The 20,319-nt window shown below is 45.2% G+C and overlaps 2 protein-coding genes across 2 annotated transcripts; one reads left to right on the plus strand and one right to left on the minus strand.

Moving 5' to 3' along the window:
* The first annotated feature begins 7,964 nt into the window (after positions 1-7,964).
* LOC123182909 (probable protein phosphatase 2C 71) lies at positions 7,965-14,311 on the plus strand. Its single transcript, XM_044595582.1, has 9 exons — positions 7,965-8,264; positions 8,353-8,831; positions 10,021-10,082; positions 10,337-10,406; positions 11,143-11,230; positions 13,071-13,240; positions 13,321-13,464; positions 13,547-13,675; positions 13,767-14,311. Exons 1-9 carry the CDS (start codon positions 8,090-8,092, stop codon positions 13,932-13,934), a joined length of 1,485 nt encoding a protein of 494 aa, XP_044451517.1. The 5' UTR covers positions 7,965-8,089; the 3' UTR covers positions 13,935-14,311.
* A 941-nt stretch (positions 14,312-15,252) lies between these two features.
* On the minus strand, positions 15,253-18,368 carry LOC123182910 (uncharacterized). The gene is made up of 4 exons (XM_044595584.1): positions 17,988-18,368; positions 17,238-17,287; positions 17,065-17,117; positions 15,253-15,926 (listed from the first exon to the last, which is right to left on the minus strand). Exons 1-4 carry the CDS (start codon positions 18,242-18,244, stop codon positions 15,555-15,557), a joined length of 732 nt encoding a protein of 243 aa, XP_044451519.1. The 5' UTR covers positions 18,245-18,368; the 3' UTR covers positions 15,253-15,554.
* Positions 18,369-20,319: the final 1,951 nt, after the last annotated feature.

The following is a 20,319-nucleotide window of genomic DNA, read 5'->3' on the forward strand; positions in this document are numbered from 1 at the left end:
GAGTCCGCACTACGGTTCAACAACTTTAGTAATCTTCTTTACTTATGAGTTGGTACCCAAACACGTCATTCCTAGCCTGATTGGCTATATCATTATCGTGCTAAATTTTAAACTGTGCCACCCGGTCCTTCTTCCCGGAGCACAACTTTCGACGGTGAGCAAAGCTTACGTCGATCTTCCTCTCATACCATTTCACCTTGAACAACAAGCTTGATTTCAAGTTTGTGTCATACCCTTGGTTCCAATAACTTTTCGCTTCACCATTCCTTTGACTTGATGTCATTGCCGATCGATTACATCTTCTAGAGACCTCTCGACAAGTGTGTCGTGATCATCGTCAACATTTTAACTTCTTCCGAGATATCAATTGAATTCATGCTGAGAAATTCCATGCTTGTCCCTCGATGATCTATGTTATCATCGACCACATCCATGCCTTCCTTTCAAACACAGACTTGGTCTTGTTTTGAATGAACTTTAAGTTCCTTGCTATCCAGCAATTGTTCTTCTTTACCTTGGAACATTAACATCTATTTTGTCCTCAATGTTGTGAGGATTGCTCCACCTCTTAAGAATTCTTGCTATAATGATACTTCTCACCATCACCATTCTTTCTTGGTCCTCGTGTTGATTCCAACCGGGGTACCCACAAGTGGATGGTGTTGTTTGGATTCTGCACTTCTAGCAACCCTATTGCTTTGAAGTTAATGATCGATAATTCATTCTTAGCCTATCGGTTGCTGAACCACCATTCTAACATTGATCATGCTACCTAACCCCATATTTCGGGTGCACCTTTCAACCAATGTTTAATTGTGTATGTTTTCCTCGAACATACATCATTATACCATTTGATCTGACAAATGTTATCTCCTTGTTCACATAGTTGTGGAAATCCATCTTTTGTTGATCTCGATGAATTGTCGTTGATTCCATCAGCCACCCCCTCATCCTCTCCTTGATTTAATGATGAACTCTTGTTCCGGAACTCGCTTCCATGGTTTAATTCCCGAGATTCATACAATGTCACCTCAACAATTTGTGTTGCACCTTTCTTCTCAGGCATCCCGAGTCTGAGGTATCCTGACACCAATCTGACCTGAATCTTGGTCAGAAATGATCGTTGGAACGTAATTCCAAGAGTTATAACATTGGTCTTTATATAACCCGGTAAGATGATGTCATGCCTAGCACACATGGCCGGATGACCTATTGATATAGTATCCTCTTTACCAAGGTTAGCCATTCTTCCATGAGGAAATTGTAAGACTTATTCCATAAGTTGTTCCTGATGGATCCTTTGTGTATCCATAGCCTGATCTTTACCTAATGACCATGTCAATGCTATCTCGAAGCATGTCTGTGGTACTCCGATTTTCAATAAGAACATTTGAAGCCCAATGCTAAATGTTTCTTGCTCAATTATCCAAACACCGTTGTTTGGGTAATGACATGAAATTCCTCTCCCCTTACCTAAATGGTTTTCTACATTATATCCTGTCACGGATATCATACCCTGCTTGTCCTTGGGAAGGATATACCCTTGAAATATGTGTTTTAACACATTTTCCTTTCCATTGTTCTGTTTAATCTGATAATCATATTTTCCTTTCCATTGGTTGGTTTAAACTTTCTGGTGATCTATATGATCTAAGCAGTAGTATTCTCCTGCTTATGTAAACACCTCGGTGTACAATTCTGTCAGTAAGACCCTGTTACTATTGTCGATGATATTCCGGTAACCACCGATGGACGAGAACTTTGCCTATTGGTCCGCCTCGTTCAAAGAGCAGGAAAATGGTTCTCTTCGTCCCTCGCCCTTGGTACCGACGATGTTGCCGACATAACTGACATGCTACGCTCTGACATGCCTTGCTATCATGACCGTGCAAGATGTCACCGCTCCTATTTTTAACCCACATGGTGGGCCCCTAACCCACAGAGGTGGGCCCATAACCCACAGTTCCACAGGATCAAAACCTGACTCTCCTATACCCCCTGTTCCCAAATTTATTCATCGCCCGTGGCCTCGTATGTGATTCACGGACCACCGTCCTACTGATCTATACTGGCATCAGACATAATACTTACTCCGATTGCTTTGAACCCCTTTCACACTTTGTTTCAGGCTTCGAACGATTGCCTACCCGTTTGAAACTTCTCATGGTACTTTCTAACTTGCTCTCGGCTTTTTCTTAAGATTTAGTTCGAGAGTTACTTTCCGCCACCTTCCCCGATGATATTGACCAGATAGTCAACCTTGCAGAGGTCCTTTCTCCCAGAATACCCCCTTATTCTTTCGTAAGTACGATGGAGTTCCCGAAGAAAGGACGACAACTTCATCATGATGACCTGAAACAGCAGAATGAAGACATCAACGTAATGGATCAACCTCTTCGAGAAGAACAACCAAGACCAAGAACACTCCCTAGAATTTCGTAACCCGAACCTTCCCCCTTTACTTCCCTCTTAAATCTCGGGACGAGATTTCTTGTAGTGGAGGAGAATTGTGACGCCCGGATAATCAAGCTACAGTAAACCTCTGCTAATGGTGCCACGTCACCTCGGTTACTGTTGATAACTCGAGTTAGTTCAAAAACGATTCAAATTAAAATCTAAAATATAGGCAAACAGTAAAATTTTCAAATATCAAAACTAAAATGTTCGGGTTGTGTCAAATAAATCGTAAGTAATTATGGTGGAGAAACCAAGCTTTGATAAAATATTTAAAGGCTCTAAAACAATTAAAACAATAGTGAAAAAAATTAAACAAATGCCTATTGAATTTATAAAATGCTAAAACTATTTTATTATGGGTTAAGGATTAATCTCACAGTAGTTTGTTGATAAATACAAATTTAGGCACTAGTGGTAATTTTTGTAAAACTAAAAATAAAAGAAACTACAAATAAAAAAAGAAAATAAGAAAAAGTAAAGACAAAACAAATAAAAGCAAAAGGGGGACAACACCCCCCTCGCTGGGCTTCGGCCCAACTGTTCACCGGGCCAACCAGGCTGGCCCAGCTGCCCACTACTAACCCCCCCCCACCCCCGGCCGAACCCTAAACCGCTACCACCCACACCCACTCGCTCCCACACAACCCCCACGCCGTTCTCTCCCCCTCCCCGATCCAGATCTGGATCGGGGGAACGAACCCATGACGCCCATCCCCGTCGCCCCGCACGACCCCCCCACTCCCTCTCGTTCTCCATCGTCGCCGAGCACCCCACGCCCGATCCCTTGCCGCGCCGGAGCCCCACCTCGCCCGCGCGACCGCGCCCGAGGAACTGTCGCCTACCGCCGACCCCCAGCGCCCGAGGACGACCCCGCCGTCACTTCTCGCCGCCACCTGGAGCTCCTCCGCCTCGACTCCGTCGACGCACGCGTCCCCGTCCTCCTCCCCGACGACCTCCCTCGAGCCTCGTCGTCCCCTGGTCTCTACTCGACCGTGAGGAGCCCAACCCCTCTCTTCTCCCCTCTGCTCCCTACCCCCCTGGCCACCGCGCTGCCCACGCCCGCGGCCGCCGTCGGGCTTCCGCGCCCGCGGTCACCCTGACGCCGCGCGCCCGTTGGCCGTCCAGCACGCACATGCATCGCCCCGTCGCCGGCCCCTTCCGCTGGCCACTCCCGATGCCAACGCCCGCTCCTGCCTCGCGCACGCCGCCCTACGCGTCCCGGACGCGCCTGGCTCACGCCACGCACCTGCCCCGCTGGCGTGCTCCACGGCCCCCGTGCCTCTCTTGTTGCTGCCTCGCGCCCTCGCCTCCTCTGCACCCGCGCCCTGCTCGCTCCTCGAGCTACTTCTGTGCCGCACGCGTGCTGCGTGTTGCTGCGGCCGCCGCCGCCCCGCGCCGTGGCCTCGCGCTTACCACCCCGCTCCCGGCGACCGCCCTGCTCCATCGCCGGCCCTGGCCGAGGCCCCCCTGCTACGCGGGCGTGCCCAGCCGAGGCCACGGCCTCGCCCTCGATGGGCGCTTGCAACCGCGCCCGAGACCCGCGCCCGTTCGCCCGCTAGGGCTCCCGTGAGCCACTGGCCTTGGGGCCCCACGCCCCCTTGGAACGTTTTAATAAAAAAATGATTTTAAAAAATAATAATAAATTAAATTAATAAAAATAAATAAATAATAAAGATAATTAATTAACTTAATTAACCCTGTTAATATTAACTAATTAAGATTAATTAACCTAATAACTAATTAACCTAATTAACTACTGTTAATGAGGTAACAGCCCCTGACAGGTGGGACCCCCTGTCAGGTTGACCAGGTCAACGGTCAACGTTGACTGCTGACGTCATACTGATGCATTAATTAAATTTCGAATTAAATTAATTTATAAAACACCTGTCAGGTTGACCAGGTCAACGGTCAACGTTGACTGCTGACGTCATGCTGACGTCATACTGATGCATTATTTATTTTTATTAATTTAATTTATTATTATTATTTAAAATCATTTTTTTATTAAAACGTTCCAGGGGGCGTGGGGCCCCAAGGCCAGTGGCTCACGGGAGCCCTAGCGGGCGAACGACCGCGGGTCTCGGGCGCGGTTGCAGGTGCCCATCGAGGGCGAGGCCGTGGCCTCGGCTGGGCACGCCCTCGTAGCAGGGGGGGCCTCGGCCAGGGCCGGCGATGGAGCAGGGCGGTCGCCGGGAGCGGGGTGGTGAGCGCGAGGCCACGGCGCGGGGCGGCGGCGGCCGCAGCAGCAGGCAGCACGCGTGCGGCACAGCAGTAGCTCGAGGAGCGAGCAGGGCGGGGGTGCAGAGGAGGCGAGGGCGCGAGGCAGCAACGAGAGAGGCACGGGGGCCGTGGAGCACGCCAGCGGGGCAGGTGCGTGGCGTGAGCCGGGCGCGTCCGGGACGCGTAGGGCGGCGTGCGCGAGGCAGGAGCGGGCGTTGGCATCGGGAGTGGCCAGCGGAAGGGGCCGGCGACGGGGCGATGCATGTGCGTGCTGGACGGCCAACGGGCGCGCGGCATCAGGGTGACCGCGGGCGCGGAAGCCGGACGGCGGCCGCGGGCGTGGGCAGCGCGGTGGCCAGGGGGTAGGGAGCAGAGGGGAGAAGAGAGGGGTTGGGGTCCTCACGGTCGAGTAGAGACCAGGGGGCGACGAGGCTCGAGGTAGGCCGTCGGGGAGGAGGACGGGGACGCGTGCGTCGACGGAGTCGAGGCGGAGGAGCTCCGGGTGGCGGCGAGAAGCGACGGCGGGGTCGTCCTCGGGCGCTGGGGGTCGGCGGCAGGCGACGGTTCCTCGGGCGCGGTCGCGCGGGCGAGGTGGGGCTCCGGCGCGGCAAGGGATCGGGCGTGGGGTGCTCGGCGACGATGGAGAACGAGAGGGAGTGGGGGGGTCGTGCGGGGCGACGGGGATGGGCGTCGTGGGTTCGTTCCCCCGATCCAGATCTGGATCGGGGAGGGGGAGAGAACGGCGTGGGGGTTGTGTGGGAGCGAGTGGGTGTGGGTGGTAGCGGTTTAGGGTTCGGCCGGGGGTGGGGGGGTTAGTAGTGGGCAGCTGGGCCAGCCTGGTTGGCCCGGTGAACAGTTGGGCCGAAGCCCAGCGAGGGGGGGTTTTGTCCCCCTTTTGCTTTTATTTGTTTTGTCTTTACTTTTTCTTATTTTCTTTTTTTATTTGTAGTTTCTTTTTTTAGTTTTACAAAAAATTACCACTAGTGCCTAAATTTGTATTTATCAACAAACTACTGTGAGATTAATCCTTAACCCATAATAAAATAGTTTTAGCATTTTATAAATTCAATAGGCATTTGTTTAATTGTTTTCACTATTGTTTTAATTGTTTTAGAGCCTTTAAATATTTTATCAAAGCTTGGTTTCTCCATCATAATTACTTACGATTTATTTGACACAACCCGAACATTTTAGTTTTGATATTTGAAAATTTTACTGTTTGCCTATATTTTAGATTTTAATTTGAATCGTTTTTGAACTAACTCGAGTTATCAACAGTAACCGAGGTGACGTGGCACCATTAGCAGAGGTTTACTGTAGCTTGATTATCCGGGCGTCACACAAGCATGGTCTCCACATCCGAGTCGCCCGAATCGGATAGCAAGAACTTCTCGCACGGGGTCAACTCCATCTACACGCACACCGGCGCGTCAATCTACTACATAGCTCGCAAAAATCACAAAAAGGGACTAACCGGTGGCGGGTGATCCCGGGCGGCGAGAAGGAGGGTGCGCTCGACGGTGGTCGATCCCCAACGGCGGCGGCGACGGGGGGCGGCTCTTCTCGCTGGATCCGGAGGGGCGGTGCAGCGGCTCGGCGCGGGAGGGTGTGGGGTGGCCCCGCGGAGCGATTCCGCCCGCAGATATGGCCGGAATCGCCGGCGGCGGGCGGGCGGCGGCGGAAGGAGGGGGAAAAGAGCACGGGGCTGAAATGTCCCTCCCGCCAACTGCTTCTCTGTGATGCAGGGCACCACAGCCGCGAGGGGGAAACCCGCGTTTTCCCGGGTTGGGGTCGGGAATTTGCCGCGCCCCCCAAAAATTTTTGCGGGCCGGGGCAGGATGCAGGGTCTGGTCGGGGAGGCTTTCCGGCCCGTACCCGCATTTTGGCGGTTATTTTGCGGGTCGGGGGCGGATGCGGGGTCTGCTAGAGTTGCTCTTAGTCTTGTTTTTATATAATTATATACAAAATTTCTAGTATCATTTTTTTGACAATATTTGGCCAAAAAAGGCATTAGGTTGACGTGGCTGCTGACTAGGCTAATTGACTAGACGGTCGACGGGTCAAACCCAGCCTACTTAGTGAAAACCAGTTTCAAGGGAAGGAATGGTTGAGTCCTAGCTGATTCTGTAGTTCGAGTTGAATCTTATATGATTTTAGAGCTCAGGGTTGAATGTTGCACAAACCAAATAGTTCAGGGTTGTAACGTGGACTTTTCTCTTTTTTTTTAGGATTTTTTTTATTTAGGGTTAGGGTTAGATTTCTGGTTTAGGGCTGGAGTTTGCCAATTAGGGTTCATTGTTTTGGATTAGATTTAAGATAAGTAATGTTAATAAAATTGACATCCAACATTAAGTGGTAAATGGCATACAACCAAAGTGGTAAATGGATTTGTTTGGGGGGTGGGGGGGGGGTGGTAGACCTCTTTTTGTTGCGCGTAGCCACACACAAAAAATATTATGGTCAAGTTTAAATATTGTGCCAAAGATGCTCCACCAAATGTGAGATTTGTTGCTCGACCCGAACACTGAATTTTTAGTAAGAGCCCACGCAAAGCCTGAAAACCCAGCCCATAGCCCGATCCAAAATTCTGGAAATAGAAGCCCGATCCCAACCCCAACTATATTATAGGCCGAGCTAGGGTTTATTTCAAGGCAAATTTTAAGATGCTCTCTCTTACCCCTTATTTTCACATTAGAGGTAAGAAGGTAAGAGTTACTCAGACGCATTACTTTATGAAATTAACGGCTCAGATCTATTATATCTCTTACCTCTCATATGAAAAATATGAGGTAAGAGGGAGCATGTCAAATGGTGCCGTCTAGCCTTCCACAGTTCCACCTAGTGCCTTTGTAATAACTGACATGGCGATGGTTGAAGCACTTGCATATAGGGAAGGCCTTAACTCTGGCAGAGGCCAACTGATTAAGTCTAGAACACTTTCTTTTAATTGTAAGTTTACTTTCGAAGGTAGAGCAGCAAACAATGATGCTGATAGATTAGCCAAGTTCTCGTATTCTTTGGATCAGGGAAGACATATATGGATATCGGTACCTCACTATCCTTGTGTATCCCACAACTCGTGAAATTTGAGCAATAAAACTTGGTTTAAACCCCTAAATAAACCTAGTGCCTTTGTTACCGCTCAAAATAAATAAATAAACCTAGTGCCTTTGTTACCGCTCAAAATAAATAAAAAACTTAGTGCCTTTGTCTGTCTAAAGGAAAATACAAAAAACCTACTTACTGTGCCTAAAATAAATGAAAGCACGGCCCCGTCTGTCCTGCGAGCCGCCATTACAGTCTTTGTCTTGGTTCAAGCAATGGAAAGCTAATCTCCGCCTCACACTTGAGTTCAACATCAACTCCTCTCTCTCTCCCTCTCTACCTCTCTCTCTCGGTGAGCTGAGCCATGGCGGAGCTGCCGCTCGCGGGGGGCTTGCTGGACCTGCGCCCCGGCAAGCTCTCCCCGAAGCCCCCGCCCCCGCCGCTGCCCATGCCCTGCCGCCGGACCCCGCCGCGCTCCCAGGTCGCCGCGGCCGTGGCATCGCCGTGCCGCGCCGTCCCCGAGCTCCACTCCACCACCGGTAAGCAGTAACGGCGCCCCCTCACTCCTCGTCCCCTTCCCCGCCTGATTCGATTCGCTCCGGCGTAAGTCCTTTGCCGTGGCCGCAGAGCTGGCGGACGGGAGCGTCGTGTTCCACTTCGCGCACCCGCCTGTCAAAGACCGCCCGGAGCCCACGGCGTCCGGTCCCGGCGCGGATGCCCCGGCCTCGCCGCGGCCGGAGCTGCGCGTCGAGGAGCCGAATCCACACACGGTGGCTGACGCCGGTGAGATTTCGCTGGCCTCGTCGGAGGAGCCTGAACAGGCCGTCGGCTCCGGCGTCGGTGTTGAAGCGGAGGCCGGGTTCGCTAGTGGAAGGACGGTCCCTCCGGCCGATTGCCAGCTCGATACTGACGGCAATGGAGTTGAGCTTGGTGCCTTGGAGGAGGGTGAGACTGTAGAGGCGGGCATGACGGGGCCTGCTGGTTTGGAGGATGCAGATGCGGATGGGGGGGCTTCGTCGGAAGGCTCTGACACTGGCGTGGATGCAGAGTCTAGAGGCGACGACCAAGGGGCCACGGAATCCGGAGTTACCATCCCACCAGCAACGGTATGCGTTCCTCCGTGTGCTGAATTACTCTCTGATTTTTTGACTTGATGTGCCATAGATAGTGTTCTCATCATTCTCAGTCTTGCTCTGTTCGATGTGGATGCACCATTCTTGTAGCTTGAGTACTTTGTGATGTGTCTGCGAATTTCATCAGCCGTAAAAAGACTGATTTCTTCAGAGATGCTGCAAAAACAGTAAATTTGTAACATTGTTAATTAGCTCATCTAGGTTTGTAGTTCACATTCATGGTCGTTTTTTCAGACCCTGCTACGGTAGTTGAGCTTCTGAACACACCCCAAACAGAACAAAGGCGTTCAGCATCTGTTGAATATACTCCTGGTTTTCTGTTTCGAGTGATCACGGACCATAACTTTTACCTTTTTTCTCGAACAAACCGTAACCTTTTATGTTTGTTTTTGTGGGAATCAGTTGTTGTGCCATCGCTTTCCCCATCTGTTCATGTTCTGGATCATGCTTGATTTCGTGTGTTGCTGTCATGATATTTTTGTTTCCCTCGCTCCTCGTCTAGTTGACCATATATTTTTAGGGACCACATCCTACACTACTGCCTCAGGGCTCAGGGTCCGGTGTTTAAGGCCCATCGCATTATTGGTCAAACTCTGACCATTAATCTAACAAACAAAATATGGGTTATATATAGAAAAAATTATACCATTGGAAACTTATTTCAAATACGAATCCGATATTATACTCTTTTGTAGCCACTTATGTTTTGCTAGTTTGATCCAAAATATGAGGGGGGCTTACATACCCAAAAAGAGGGGGTAATAAACACCGTCTTTCTATGAAATCAACATACGAGATAGGTATACCAAATGAAGTGAAGCATGCATACACCATGAAACTTTGGTCTGGAAATTTAACTGCAAAATGGACATGTCCTTGACCATGTCTTCTTAGGGACCACATCTTATACTGAAGAACACTGCCTGTGTGAGAAATTAACACATGAAATGCATGCATGCCGGTACCAGTTGAAGTGATGCAAACATACACCTTGAAACTATGATCTGGAAACTCAAGTGTAAGGTGGAAATACCTTTTGAGCAAGACATGTACTTCTGGCTTGTGGGTATAGAACTTATGCTATGAATTAGATGTCTCTTGGTGGTATTCAGTTGGATACATGCAGTTTAGTGGCTAACCATTGCTCCTTTTTCCACAATAGGGAGAAGTTCGCAACAAGGTGAATCGGGAAAAGAACACTTCAGAAGTGAAGAGTTCTGATAGGCATGACTTTCTTCACCTCACTTCTATTTCAAATATTTCAATTTTCAAACTATAGGTGGTCAGTATCATCTTTTCCATATAATCCGTCTGTGCTGCTATTTCTTGTAAAGATGAATACGCCATACATATATATTGTCTTCATATAGTTGTGCATCTCTGTAACCAAATGTTATGGCTTTTACTGTATTTGAACTTTTAACACAATCTTACCGGAATGATCTGATCATTCTTTCTTGTTCAATATTCATATATAGGACGGTTCCAGTAGCCTCGTCAACGCTTTTGTTGACTTCGGGTGCTGCAATCTTGCCTCATCCTTCAAAGGTAATAACTGTCCTGCGTCTGCATTCTCTAAATGGCAGAAGCAATTTCACTTATTCTTTTGAGAAACACAATTTCACCTATTTATAATGTCAGTTGCTCACCCGTCTTTTCAGTACTTCATCTGATCCCAAAAGATGGTTGTTTTTCTACTCTTCAGGATACCCAAGTCTTCGCAGTAACTTTTAAAGTAGCACATAAAAAACTGTAAAGTAATATTTTGGAAACATATTGATCTGCCTACACAATTATTTTCGCCAGTCTAGATATATATAATGAAAATTCCAGGTTGAAAATGGAGATGTGTTGTGTTGTGTTATGTATCCTACTTCGATAAAATTGTGTCTGGAGGAAATAACTGGGTTAATACTTTGAACTTTGCAGTTCTCATAGAACATACAAAAATTTCATCATAGTACAATTTATTTATCCATGGCAATACATGCAGTACACTGGCAGTCCAGTGGCAGAGCCAGGAATTATGTACAGGGTGTGCACACCAAAATTTTCCTGGGTTGCCTTCTGATGGGCTGTAGTCTGCACTCTGTAGACCTGGTCCTAAACTGTTCTCAAAATTTCTGGGTGTGCCTGGGCTCACCTGGCCCACCCTCTAGAACTGCCTATGTGGCAGTCAATGCTACCAGTAACATATATTTTATTATCTCTCTCATGGGCCATCATAAGGCTAATCCAAGCTCCCGCTGACGCTTTGGCTGTGATATCTGTATAATTTTCCCAGGCAGCGACAGGCGGAGAAGATGCTTATTTTATTGAACACAATGGTTGGTTTGGTGTGGCAGATGGAGTTGGTCAGTGGTCATTTGAAGGTTAGTAGGTTCATTTTCTTTGGTTTTGATTCTGTAGTTTAACCTTATGTATCATGCCTGGCCTTCTAGACACCAAATTCCCCCATTCAATTGGTGATGCTAGTCTTAAATCTTAATGTTAGATTGCTTTTCAAAGGCAGTTTGTTACCCCCTTTGTCCTGAAATATCAGGCACTCTTGACCTTGTACAGTCTCCATTGTATAATTTTGACTATAATTTCGATTATAACTTGCCTAAAATTAGTAACAAGGTATATATATAAAATAAAACTTTTGCAACAAAAATACAATAACAGTATTCTTGCATGCTCAATCCATATAATTCTGCACCTTATATTTCTGGACAAAGGGAGTTAAGATAACTGGTCATAAGTCTTAACTCACTGTTGGTGGTCGGCCATTAACTTTAGCAACATTCCTTCTCAAAGCCCTGAAAAGCGGGGCCATACAAACGTACACGTACAACAGCAAGCGATCCCCGCCAGAATCTTCATGCCTCCTGCCGGATGCCATCTCCCCTCACCCCTCACCAATCCCTTCACTCATTTTCATGTCAACAAGCTTCTTTCTTTAGCTTTTCACTTTAAATGTTTCATGTCAGCAGGCAAGTTTGTGGTCTATTTTTTTTGGACATATTACTATAGATGTAAAATCTCATGAATATAACATCGACTGGGACATAACGAAGTTTCAGTCGACTGAGATTTAGCGAGACTGATTACTTTAGTAAACCATGCTCCATCTCTTTTTTTCTGGTACCGTAGCATGGGCACCTTGCTTGGCCAGTAGAATGCGTATTCTTTAGGAAAGGCAACTATCGATATGTGGGGAAAAAGTTATTGACTGATCGCTACTTCTACCTTCTGTGGATGTTCAGCAGAAGTAACTAACATATACCAATATAAGATAGGGATGCTGTTTTGTAGTAAGAAACACCTTTTGCATAATTTAGGTTTAAAACATAAATCTTCTTTTTCTGGACCCTGGAAGCTTAATAAGAGTTGAAGTTCTCTTGAAATATTGCTGTAAGCAGGTACTTATGACAATTTAGTGAGAAATCAAGAACCGATTTAGTCTGGTTTGCATCCAGTGCTATAATAAGGTACATAGATCAAGTACTACCAGTGCCAGGACGATGACAAGAACTAAGTTGTAAGGGTTAGGCAATGACCATTGAGCTGCAAAATGACAATTCAATTCCTTGGAAAAGCAAAGCGTGACATGTGCACCAACTATAGACTTAAGAGATGTGTCAAGCCTCGAGTGCTCTTACCTCTTATTATTTTGTTTGTGTAATAATTAATTCATAAGATATGATTGATTACAATTCCATATGTTTATTTGTAAGAGAAACATATTTTGTATGTTTATACCTCAGAAATATGCGGATAAATATGTTGATTGACAAGTTGAAACAGAAAAAGTAGAAAACGGCAGGATCTGAGAGATGCGTATTGATTTAAGATGTGCACTACCGAACACATTATATTTGTACGTACTCCCAGCCAAAGGTTTACATCAGTTTAATTTGGCTCTGGGTACAAGAAGTAGGATCATCACTCTTTAGAGGATTAATGTCCTAATTCCTAAATGCCAGCCTTTGTTCACAGCCTCTATAGACATGCGCAGACAATTTTCTTCCTGAGATGTGGTCTTCAAGACTTCAAGTTAGGGCGCATTACTGTCAATATAGGTTTGCACAGGATAACTATAAATATCATGACTTTAGCTCATGTTTTTTTTACCTGACGTCTAGCAAATGTGTATTTGAAATGTAGTGCACATGGTTACTCATAGGCATGCCACAGTGCTAATTTTGTTGTTGTAATATTTGTACTTAGGAATCAACGCAGGGCTTTATGCAAGAGAGCTAATGGATGGCTGTAAAAAAGTAATTGCGGAAAGTGAAGGAGGCTCTGAGCTTTCACCCGAGCAAGTTCTCTCCAAGGCTGCAGCAGAAGCAAGGTCTCCTGGTTCTTCGACTGTCTTAGTTGCTCACTTTGATGGCCAGGTCTGTTATTTTATCAAGAACGTCACATTTCTTATTTCTCCTCGTATCATACTAACTTATTGGACCCATCATTGTTACAGCTCCTTCATGTATCAAATATCGGAGACTCGGGGTTTCTGGTGATAAGGAATGGAGAAGTACACGCAAAATCAAAACCAATGGTTTATGGCTTCAATTTTCCACATCAAATTGAGAAAGGGGTTGATCCCTTAACCCTTGTAGAGGTGATTTTTTTTTGGTACCAAGTCTAGTCCCGCACCATATGAATAATTGAAAACCAACACTTGTTTCCACTGCGTTTTTCAGAATTATACCATTGACATAGAGGAAGGCGATGTCATTATAGCAGCGACCGATGGCCTTTTCGACAACGTCTACGAGCAAGAAGCGGCAGCCATGATCTCGAAATCTTTGCAGGCAGATCTAAAACCAGCGGTAGAATCATCAACTTGCTTTCTAAATAAAAATTACCCTGAATCTCGGTCTCAAGATTAAATGATGGCACGACTGGCTATTCTACTCGCAGGAGATGGCCGAGCACCTTGCTGCCAGGGCACATGAGGTAGGGAGGTCTGGAGCAGGGAGAAGCCCATTTTCAGACTCTGCCGTCGCAGCGGGTTACCTAGGTTTCAGCGGGGGGAAACTGGACGACACAGCCGTCGTTGTGTCGATCGTCAGGAGATCTGAAGCTTAAGCTGTAGAAGGCCCCCGAGGTGACAAGCTACTATTTTGGTCGCAGGCAGCTGCACGCACTGTCTGGGAAAGTGTTGCATCAGTAGTTCAGAAATTGCGCGACAAGAAGTGCAGTGGTGTGCATGGCAAAGTTCGCCTATGTAAGTAGTCTAATTCAAGAAGCACATGGTACAGCACACACCTGGTCTGGTTTGGTCTGGTCTGATCTGATGAGCAAGGCGCAATTCGCGCATGTAAGTAAGTGATCTAAATTTATGTTTGGTGTTGGTGTTGTGTGTAAATTTTGGGCTGTAGAAATATGATGCATGATGCATTTGAACTGTAATATTCACGATCAAAACATGATCAGAAATTCGTGGCGTCAAGTTGTTACTGGTACATCCCCACACTGTCAATTGTAGCCCTAGGGAATTGGTCAGACACTCGCCGACTCCTCTAGGCACTTGCGGATGGAGAAGCAGCCCTAGGGAATTGGTCGGGCTATGGAGGTGTTCGACATCGGTCGAGACCTTGTCAGGTAAAGCGAACCCTTGTCGGCGTGGTCATAGTGGGTGTGGTGGCCAATCTCCTAAATCAGTGTAAACCGAAGGTTGTTGTATCCTTCTATTAGTGAGGATACACCTTTTCCATGATGAATCTAGTTCTAGAAAGAAAGAAAAAACTCTCCATCCAAATATACAAGGTCTCTTTGAATTTTGAGGCTAATTTTTAGCCTTAGTTTGACTAACAAAGTATAAACTATATGCAACAGCATTTATACCATCAAATTCATATCTGAAAGAGGTTTTCAGTGCTATAAATTTTATGGCATATACTTCACATTTTATCAGTAAAATTTATGTTCAAAATTAGAATCAAATATTGTACTCAAAGAAAAAGGCAGATGAAAGTTCTTCGACAAGTATTACATTCCTTCCCCCAAATTAAACTCGCCAGCCTCCTACAAAAACATATATAAACCAGAGTGCCCATAGCATGGTATGGTAATGGAAGCACAAAAAGGACAGATGATACAAGGAATTCTGACTCAACACAGAGCCATATATATGTATTTCAGAGGTAAGAACCGAAGTTAGGTACATTGCGGTTATCACCAGAGACAATAATACATCAGTAAAAAAGGGAATTATCAGATCTTACAAATTCTGGTTGTGCGTGAAAATCAAATATAGTTATGATGATCCAGTGTAACCTGGAGCCACAAGACTGTTGACCTACGCCAATCTACCAACCAATAAACATGTTTTGGCCAGCCAGAAAAATGGATATGCGTACAATTATTTTCCTAGGTTTGAGACTTGCAACTTTGAAAAATGTAATTCAAATAAAACTTTAGCCTCAGGATTAGGTTACTTTATGAGTTGTTTTTACTCTATAGTTGACAGAGCGGATATACACCAACCTGGAGCAAAGCTCCCACAATTTTCGGCAAATGGATCAACGTAGCCATGACTTCTAAGTGCTAACTGATCTCCCTCAAAAAGAAATGATGCTAACTGTTCTCCATCAAAAAGAAAAGGTGATACCTGATCTAGCCCTTTGCCTTATCCACGGACTATAAATTGAACTGATGGCTACAACACATTTCAAAGGATCACTACAAGCACCCCAAAACAGCGTGTCAACTATTTGACTCACCATTTGCCTTGCCTCTGTCCCGTTTAGTGTCCTGCTGTGTCGCATCTGGCGGAGCATTAGTAGCATCCTTGGTGTCCTTAATCTTGACTGATGCTAGCTGACTATCACTTCCATCGCTTTTTGAAGCAGAGGCCTTATCAGGAGATGATGTCTCACCTTTCTTCAGAGATTCCTCTTTCGTAAGGGCAGGACTTCTCAATTTTTCCTCTGCAATTTCCTTAACGACACCCTCTAATGTATCTAACCTGACTAAAACCGTTGCCAGCTTCGAATCGGCATCCTCCTTAACAGAGTCGGCTTCAAGTTGTTTCTGTTTCTCTACTTCCTCGATTTTTTTCCTTTTTACTTCTGCTTCCTGAGACAAGCAACATAAAACTCTATCAGTAAATGTTTACTGAATAAGCCTTTCATATCGTGACAAGAATCTATCAAGTGCCAGAATAACATGTGGAATGTCTGGAGTTATGCTAATTTTAGTTTTACTTGAACACCGGATGGTTTCCACATAAAAGTATAGTTTCCTATTGAAATATACGGAATTCGGAGCAAACGTCCAACCTTCAGACTAGCAACTGTTTGTACAACTTGATATTTAAAGTATACTTTCAGAACAGAAACTATGACATTCTTTAGAAACCTGTAACTGCTTAAGGTGTATATATCCGCTGTATCACACATAATATTTCCTGTGAACAAACCAATTGATGGCGATGGTCTGTTTGCATTGAGATATTTCCAACAGCCAGATTTGCTACCAACAGTTGAGATTGAAAAGGGACTGCTCACCAATCACTTAATACTTTTTTGTGGAAATACCAAAATCTATCATGAAATTGCAGATATGTAAACATGTAGCATAACATTTTTAGCCCGTAGGGAACAAACATGTTTCTAGTAAGTAACTGATAGCATTAATAGTAGAGTGCAATTTTTTTTAGTGAAAAGTAACAAGGTTGGTGTGTTCATACTTCACAATGTAGAAAGAGAACTCCAAAATAGAGTATCTACCCGCAGGATCTCCTAATAAAATGGCTCAGTAACCAATGTAACTGAAAAAAAAGTGCTACATGTGCCTCGGCACATAAATAACATATCTGGCAGAGAGTGATCACTATAACATCGATGGTTTGAAAAGTCCACAGCACATGAACTAACAATTTCAACTGCCCTAACAGGTTCCATTGTACGTGCATTTAGGTTAAAACTTTATCACAGAGCTTTAACCAAGGGCGCATTTAGAATGCTGAATGATCATGACTAAGAGTACTTGGCTTAAGAGCCAATGTCATACAAGTCAAACTCTTTCACTTAGTAGCTCCAAAGGATCAGTTATGTAGCATTGATATATGAAAACAAGTTGCATCATAATGTTCACTAAATAATAAGATATCAATAGGTCATATTTATGCCCACTGTTGTACAAGATTCAAAATTTTCAGAGATCCTTTATTCCAAAGGAAACTGCGCAGTATGAGGGAATCACAGCATATTACCGCTTCCATCCTTTTGATCTCACTTCGCGCATACTGGGCTACCAAATAGACAGCTGCACACCAAAACAAAAGCCGCAATGTAAACATAGAAAACTGAAAAGAACTCCCAATTTCACATTTGACATCCCAAAGATTACATATCAGAAATGAATGAAGTTTATCATGAAACAAACCTAGTGAGGGCATGCAAACAAAGAAGAGCTGTACAAGGTGGAAGTCAAGCCTGAAATACAAAAGAATTATAGAAATCAAAAAAGGCCGCCATACAGAATATGCTTGTAACGGAGATCATCTCCAAAACCAGCATTCCAGGAAAATGTTACAGATTGAATGCTCCTCAATTTTGTAAAGGCATTCTAGATTTCACACACGTTATTAGCACCATGGGAAGAACTGGAGATAGAAACTATGACCTCCCGTACTACTATTGATCTTAGTGTCACCTTCTCGTTCTGAGGAAATATGCAACTTGTATTTCCATGACCTTATTACTAGAACACATGGGGAACTTTCCTAGCTTCAGTTCAGGCATGATTTGTTGAACGTTAACAGAATAGGAGTCACATAGCCTCAGTACGAGAAAAGAAAATCCTCTTAGGGCTTGGATTCAGCGAAGTAGGATTCTCACAAAAGAAAATCTTGTTTGTGGGTAATTCCTGGCAGAAGGGTATGATTTATAGGCAAACAAAATAGAACGAAATGCATCATGATTTTTCCATGATATGTGCTCCACGAACAAGGTTCCATGCCGAACTCAAATGACAGATTCTACAAATCAGACATCAGCGAAAGAAAAGGAATTGCCAATAAATTTTAACATTTTATTGCCATCCCATCATCACATATCAATCCTACTGGTGTGGTGTATGGTGACAACCTTGCAACGAGACTAGTTACTATGGTTACTGCCTAATAATGCTCACCCGAACTCCTTGCGCTTGGGGGGCACCGTGAAGAGGATGTTGGCGGCCGTCTTCCAATCAGCGCCGCTGGACCAGTCGAACTCCTGCACTTTCTTGTACGCCTCCATCCGCGCCGCATGCGCCTCCCGCGCCTTCGCCGCGGCGTCCGCGGGGGCGACGGGGGCAGCTCCCTCGCCGGAAGAGGACGAGGACGAGGAGAGGCGGCGGCAGAGGTGGGCGAGGGGGAGGCGGAGACGATGCCTCAGCGCCGGAAGCATCGCGTGGTGGGTGCAGGGCGCGTCGGAGACGGCGGCGGCCTTCAGGGGCTTTGGGGCATGGCCGCCGGCCGTGGTGCTCGCGTGCCACAGCCAGCCGCCGCCAGCTTCGGGGGGTATCGGGACGTGTGGGCTTGTGGCCTGTGGGGTGGTGGACTTGATATTGGACGAGTATCGGTGGTGGGCTGGGCCGGTGAAGTGCAGAACATGGGAAGGTGAAAGTGCTGTTCTCATCCCAACGTGAGCTTGGGCGAACAGTAAAATTAAAAAGAATCATCTAAAAAAAGTAAAATTAAAAATAATTGAACAGAAATTTCAAAGTTATGAAATTTATTCTGTGCTAAAAATTGAAAAAAAAATACTTGTGTGAAAAGTTTCATCAGCATATGACATTCGTGAAAGATGCGACAAAAAATCCCGATGCTTTCGAAAATAACATTTCGGAGGCCACGTTTTCCATGAATGTCATCCGGTGATGAATTTTGTAACCAATAATATATCTTTTCAATGTTAGGCACAATTTGTTTCTAGATTTTTAAAATTTCTGATTTTTTTTATTTTCTGTTCATCCAAACTCACCTCGGGATCAGAATAACCGCGTCCGTAGGAAGGCCTCCTCTTTGCCTAAAAAAGAAGGCCTCATCTAATCGGTAATTTTGGTTTCATATTGAAAAGGCGACCTCTATATATATGGCTCTGAATTATTATTTTTATTAAAAAAATAAGAATCCAAAGCCATATACATGGCTCTGGATTCTACAACCTCTCTCACTTAATGTAAGACTTCTTTTTATCGAAGGAGTATAATCTATACTAATAAAAACCTTGAAAGACATAAGATTATATTTTATTAATTGTATGGTTTTTGGTTTTAAAGATTTATAGAGACCATAGCGACATGTCTTTTATCCAACTCAACCCGCCGGTGCACCACATTTAAGTTTCTATCTAATTTGTACCGTCGTCATTTTTTGCAAATGGTCTATTGTACTTTCTCAAACTTAACATGTAGTCCACTATATCCATGTTAATGAAAGTAAAACTTAACCGGGGTGGACTGTGAGTTGACTTTAGGCTTTGTTTGTTTGGGCTTTTGCTTCTGCTTTTTGCAGCTTTTCTGCATTGGCAAAAAAGCGGCAAAAGCTCCTAAATAGGCTTTTTGCTTCGGCTTTTGGCTTATGAATCAATATTGTTATACGATGGTATAAGCCAAAAGCTGAAGCAGAAAACACTTATTTAGGTACTTTTTTTGGCATTTTTGCCAAAGTGAAAAACCCGCAAAAGCAGAAGCAAAAGCCCCGACAAACGGGGGCTAAATATGTGGTCAATATTGCAAATATGAAAATATTATGGAAATAGGCCACATATTTAGATCTCGGTGTAGTAGGCTTCGTCGATTTAGGTATGTCAGGTCTCGAATTCATATTTGCATTTATGCTTCTGCATTTTTGTGACTGAAATTTGCGTTTATGCTTAGTCTGCATGTATCAAGCAATAACCTTCCGTGGGTTGAAGTCTCCATCAATGTGGATGTACGATAGCGCCACCTATCGGAACAACACCAAAAATCTCTGTGTCTTCATTGTGTTTGATATCTCTGATCCCCTCCTTTACGTTCATATGCAAAGTCTTTAATTTTTGCCGCATACTCTTTAAACTTGCATGTGTAGGGGGGCTACTTCACTTGTGATAATTGCTAAAACTTGCCTACAACTATAATTCGGAAAATATTAAATTTTTATTTGGTCAAGTAGTTTAATCACCCCCTCTCTAGCCTACTTATGATCCTACAGTGACTCTCTCCCAATTTCCTAGACAAGAAAATTGGATGGTTTAGAGATTTTCCTCCAATGGCTGAACTTTGCCTCTGAGCAAGGTCCCACGGTGATCTCATGTTCCAGTAGAACCAAAGTTGACTATAGGGTTTGCTGGAGTGTACCCTTGCAAGAGCGATCTGATGACCCACAAGTATAGGGGATCTATCGTAGTCCTTTCGATAAGTAAGAGTGTCGAACCCAACGAGGAGCAGAAGGAAATGACAAGTGGTTTTCAGCAAGGTATTCTCTGCAAGCACTGAA

This window comes from Triticum aestivum, chromosome 1D, assembly GCF_018294505.1.
Source record: "Triticum aestivum cultivar Chinese Spring chromosome 1D, IWGSC CS RefSeq v2.1, whole genome shotgun sequence".
Taxonomy (NCBI): Eukaryota; Viridiplantae; Streptophyta; class Magnoliopsida; order Poales; family Poaceae; genus Triticum; species Triticum aestivum.

Coding starts and splice junctions, on each gene's coding strand:
- LOC123182910 (XM_044595584.1), bottom strand. CDS start 18,244: ATGCTTCCGGCGCTGAGGCATCGTCTCCGCCTCCCCCTCGCCCACCTC. Junction 17,118..17,237: donor TGTTTGCATGCCCTCACTAG/GTTTGTTTCATG, acceptor TTTGGTGTGCAG/CTGTCTATTTGGTAGCCCAG. Junction 15,927..17,064: donor AGATCAAAAGGATGGAAGCG/GTAATATGCTGT, acceptor TGCTTGTCTCAG/GAAGCAGAAGTAAAAAGGAA.
- LOC123182909 (XM_044595582.1), top strand. CDS start 8,090: ATGGCGGAGCTGCCGCTCGCGGGGGGCTTGCTGGACCTGCGCCCCGGC. Junction 10,083..10,336: donor GAAGTGAAGAGTTCTGATAG/GCATGACTTTCT, acceptor ATTCATATATAG/GACGGTTCCAGTAGCCTCGT. Junction 10,407..11,142: donor TCTTGCCTCATCCTTCAAAG/GTAATAACTGTC, acceptor TAATTTTCCCAG/GCAGCGACAGGCGGAGAAGA.